Source organism: Camelina sativa, chromosome 11, assembly GCF_000633955.1.
Source record: "Camelina sativa cultivar DH55 chromosome 11, Cs, whole genome shotgun sequence".
In the NCBI taxonomy this organism is placed as follows: Eukaryota; Viridiplantae; Streptophyta; class Magnoliopsida; order Brassicales; family Brassicaceae; genus Camelina; species Camelina sativa.
In genome coordinates, this window is record NC_025695.1 from 37,114,984 (window position 1) to 37,119,273 (window position 4,290).

At 34.9% G+C, this 4,290-nt stretch overlaps 2 protein-coding genes across 2 annotated transcripts in view; both read right to left on the bottom strand.

The window, feature by feature from the left end:
• Nucleotides 214–1,352, bottom strand: LOC104725364 (cytochrome B5). Its single transcript, XM_010444028.2, has 3 exons — nt 1,166–1,352; nt 732–798; nt 214–633 (listed from the first exon to the last, which is right to left on the bottom strand). Exons 1-3 carry the CDS (start codon nt 1,250–1,252, stop codon nt 365–367), a joined length of 423 nt encoding a protein of 140 aa, XP_010442330.1. The 5' UTR covers nt 1,253–1,352; the 3' UTR covers nt 214–364.
• LOC104725365 (cyclin-dependent kinase inhibitor 3-like) overlaps nt 3,272–4,290 on the bottom strand; it is a 2,532-nt gene continuing 1,513 nt past the window's right edge. Inside the window, exons 2-3 of the mRNA XM_010444029.1 lie at nt 3,874–4,068; nt 3,272–3,798 (exon numbers count right to left, since the gene is read on the bottom strand). Coding sequence (XP_010442331.1) covers nt 3,729–3,798; nt 3,874–4,068 — 265 coding nt within the window. The 3' untranslated portion in view covers nt 3,272–3,728. The remainder of the gene's footprint in view (nt 3,799–3,873; nt 4,069–4,290) is intronic.

The following is a 4,290-nucleotide window of genomic DNA, read 5'->3' on the forward strand; positions in this document are numbered from 1 at the left end:
TCAAAGCAGTCTTTCAGAACAGATTCAAAGGTGATGGAGAGAACTTGTGCAAGCACAGATTAGCTCAGTTTTTTTTAATCATTTTCTCTTACCTGTTGCTGCTTTTGTTAAGTGAGTGCAAAGACAAGACTTTGAGATTAGTGTGTGAATGAGTGAGTGATATTCTCAATTATTGAGTTCAAGACCTTGTAAATGGATTTGATGATACCGATATAAGACAACAAAGATAGATGACTTAAAATCAAAGGTCTCTCAGTTGATTGCGAAAGAGAATATAATGATGTCTTACAAGACAGACAGAGATAGATAGACAAAGGAGTTTTAACCAGAAGGAAGTAATCACTTATGCCACAACTCAAATTCTTCAAGAAGAAGGAGTCTTGGTCTTGGTGTAATACCGAATGCCAAAAGCCAAGCCTAAGATAAGAAGAGGAACAAGGAACTGAAGGAGCTTAATGAAAAAATCGGAGCTCTTATCCTGAGTAGCCTCAGCATTCTTGGAAGTAGGAGCAACAAACTTAGCTTTAACAGGGACAGTAGCTGTGTCAATATCACCCACATAGTACTCATCTAGCATAGCTTTTGCAGTAGAACTGTGTCCGACATCCTCAAAATCATCGGTTGCGTCTTTCCCTGGGAAATACCAACAACAACACATTCTTGTAAAACACAAAAAACTATCTATCAGGCTATGAGCAAAAAAACACGCAAGATCTGTAATGTATTCTTACCTGTAGAAGTCAAGATAACCTCATCACCACCAGGATGATCATCCAAGAACTTTGTCACATCATAAACCTATACAACCATCAAAAAAAACGAAACACACCCAAAAAAAAAAAAAAAAAAAAAATGTAAACTTTGTCATCATAGTCCATAATTCAACACAATCAGAGACATAAATCAAATGGGGTTTTTTTTTCTTATCAACAGATACAAGATCAAACAGAGACATGAAAGTGACCTACTTAAGCAGCGCTAACTATCACAAATTCAAATACGAATCTCGCAAAATAAGATAAGATCTAGTGATCTAAACCCAAAATTGTTTAACATATAGTATTAAAATCCAAGTTTACATATTTTTCAGAATCTCGGATCCAACGAACAAAAAGATGCAAAATCATCGGATCAGAACAAGGATGGAGTAGAAGAAGGAAGAGACCTTGCCGTCGATGACGATCCAACAGTCTTTGGAGCTACTGTGCTCAGAAACCTCCGACAAGGTGAAAACTTTGCCGTCCCCGCCCATTCTCCGATGATATGAAGAAGGTTCACAGAGAGGTGAATGATTTTTTTTTTTTTTTTTTTTTAATTTTGGAATCTGATTATGGGATCTTTCTTCTTTCACCAACCGTCTCTAAAGGTAAAAGTGTTGTGATCTCATCTTAGATGGGGTCGCCAATAAATCAAATCAATGGACATTAATTAGCACTTAATAAAAATAATCCGTTTTCCGCGTGTCATATATAAAAATTGTTACTTGTTAGTAGTATTTTAACTAACGTGAATGCTAAAAAAATTAGTATGTTCCTACTTCCTACCAAAAAAATAAAAATAATAGTATGTTATTTATATGATAGTTTAATTTCTAGAATTTTCTTTTAAAGAAAATTAAAAAAAAATAATGATAAATACATGAAATGATCACCTTAAAAGTGAAAACGATTAATATATTATGGTAAGGGATGATTAACTGAAGGGAAACTATAGATTCATTTCTAGAATTTTGCTGATGTTTGGAACACTCCAAGAGTTAAATACGAAGTGAAATAACTATATATTCAACATATTTTGATAAGGTATGATTGATGGATCGGAAGGTGAAAATCCGTCAAGAAAAATCTCGAGTTAGATCTCAAATTGACGGGTTAGTGTGAGTAAATAAAAATCAACAGAGTTCCAACCCGTCAACAGAGTATATACAACAACAAAAAAGAACTCTGTTGATCTTTTATCAAATGCGGTAAATAAAAATGAGATCAACATAGTTCTTTTTTGTTGTTGTATATACTCTATCTGACTTTCATTGATGTATCTTTCTTTGGTAATAAGAGTGTGCTGTGCTTGATGGAGGTAGACTATGGAAAGGTGAGCCCAAAATTAAGCTTCTATGATCCATTTCGGTGCAAGTTGTCAAAACGGTACTGTCCACGTGATATGGTTGGAATTACATGTAATGGCAGCAGAAAATTACTATACTGTATATATAATATATACGCCCCATCAACAACTTGTAACATGTGATGTTTAATGCTTAATAACGAGGGGGTGGGACATTTGAACCTAACAAACCAACCAACCTAGCCCAAACCGATTAAACATAAATCCATGCATAAACCCATATCAATAACCAAAATAAATCTACTTGTGTTTAATGGAGTGTGAAAAAATATATTATGGATTGAAGCATATTACCATTGTACCTAACATAGTCTTTACACATTTGTTATTTGTAAAACCAAATTGTAAAGGGTCGAAATTCGTGATGCTTTTGTCAAATAAAACCTGTTATTCTGCGGGTTGAAATTCATATACTTTTTGGTTAACAAAAAAATTCATATACTTTCAATGCATGCTTTGGTGGCTCACATTGCGAGGCGCCGAGGCCTATGGGTAGTGTTCAACGAGAGAAGAAGAAAACTAAACATAACAAACTAATAAAGACATTGGTTTTGAAGGATGAAGCCACAAGTTAGAGAAGAAGAAACGAAAAGACAAAATGGCTTTCGTAATCAGTGCTCCTCCTTTTTGGCTTTTATCAACCAAATAGTTAAAAGAGTCAAACAAAACATTGAACAAGCTGAATTCAGATACCCCAAGTGGTGCCATTGGTCACAGAGGTGATGATATAAGCGAATCTATGTGTCCCAAAACATTATTTGTATAGTCAGCGAGCCCGTGATCAAACAAGAACCCGTGTACATATATGTATGTATGTATGTATAAATAATGTATGTATTGTAACGTTTCATGCATTCACTTTTTCACTTCAAGAGATTAAAGAAAACAAAGAACAATGATTGGTTTCTAGATAAGATGTCACAGTTTTCAATTTTTCATCCCATTGGTTTTGCCAGTTTCCAAGAGACGTTAAAAAGTCAAAACAACAGAGATATTCTCAATGAACACTGTAGCATATACATTTTTTTTTGGGTCAGTTTCTGTTTAAAACTCTCTTGTACTATAATTTGGACTTTGATCTTACATTACATTACACAATATTTAATGTGTACCTCAAATATTTACACACACATTCACGTGCGTCATAATTATGGTAAAGAGAAGAAAAGGGACCAATCTTGTGTAGTTGAACGAAAAGGATATGATTCAGATTTTGCACCTACCAAAATACACACGTGAACCTCCCAATTGGGTCTTACTTCTTCTGCATCTGAATCATTTTTTCTTCACTATATGCCAAGCTTTAACATTTTCACACACATCCCCATCAATCATCATTACATATAGTTTTGAATAAATATGAGAGAGAGAAAGAAAAAACACAAACATTTGAAAGAAAACAGATGAGAAAAACTCACTAGGCATCTGAGATTAGTAGTACAAATGGTGTAAGGTTTCAGGTCGGTCCCTAAGCTACTTTCAAACTTGTTCTCTAACCACATTATTACTTAAGATTACATGATTTTTCGATGTTTGGTTAGTCTGTTAATTCCATCACATTCTTACTTCACACCATATTTTTTGGAGCTGCTTCCTCTTCAACTTCATGGAATGACTTGTACCCATTCGTAGCGTCCGCTGAGGGGGACATCATTCACAATGTCGAAGTTGTACCTGAACATTTTCAAAAACACATGAGTGTTCATTCTCATCCTAATGACACACAACAAAATAAAAGAACAAGCTTACTTCTCAATGAATAGCCTCTGTTGCTGCTGCTCTGCAAAGGCAAAGAACTCCTCCAGTTCACTAGTGGTTGGTATCGTGCTATCCCGGTCCCTTGTGTACTCTTTGGTTGGTGTGCGCATCGACCTTGTGCTAGACCCTGGTGTAACCATGATCTCATGATCCCCAACAAAGTTACAAGGCGTGCTCTCCCTTGTGCTGCAGAAAAAAAGAATCAGACAAGTAACTTCAATAACATTATCACCACAAAAGACACACAATCGAATCAAGAGTTGAACCAAAGCTAAACATTCAGAAGATAAAAAAGAGGCTTGATTTAAGAAAACAACAAAAAAAGGTGGAGACTTTCTGAGTAATATGGTCCCATCAGATATTGCTACTGCAATAAATAACAAAGAGAAGGCAAAAAAAAAAAAAAAA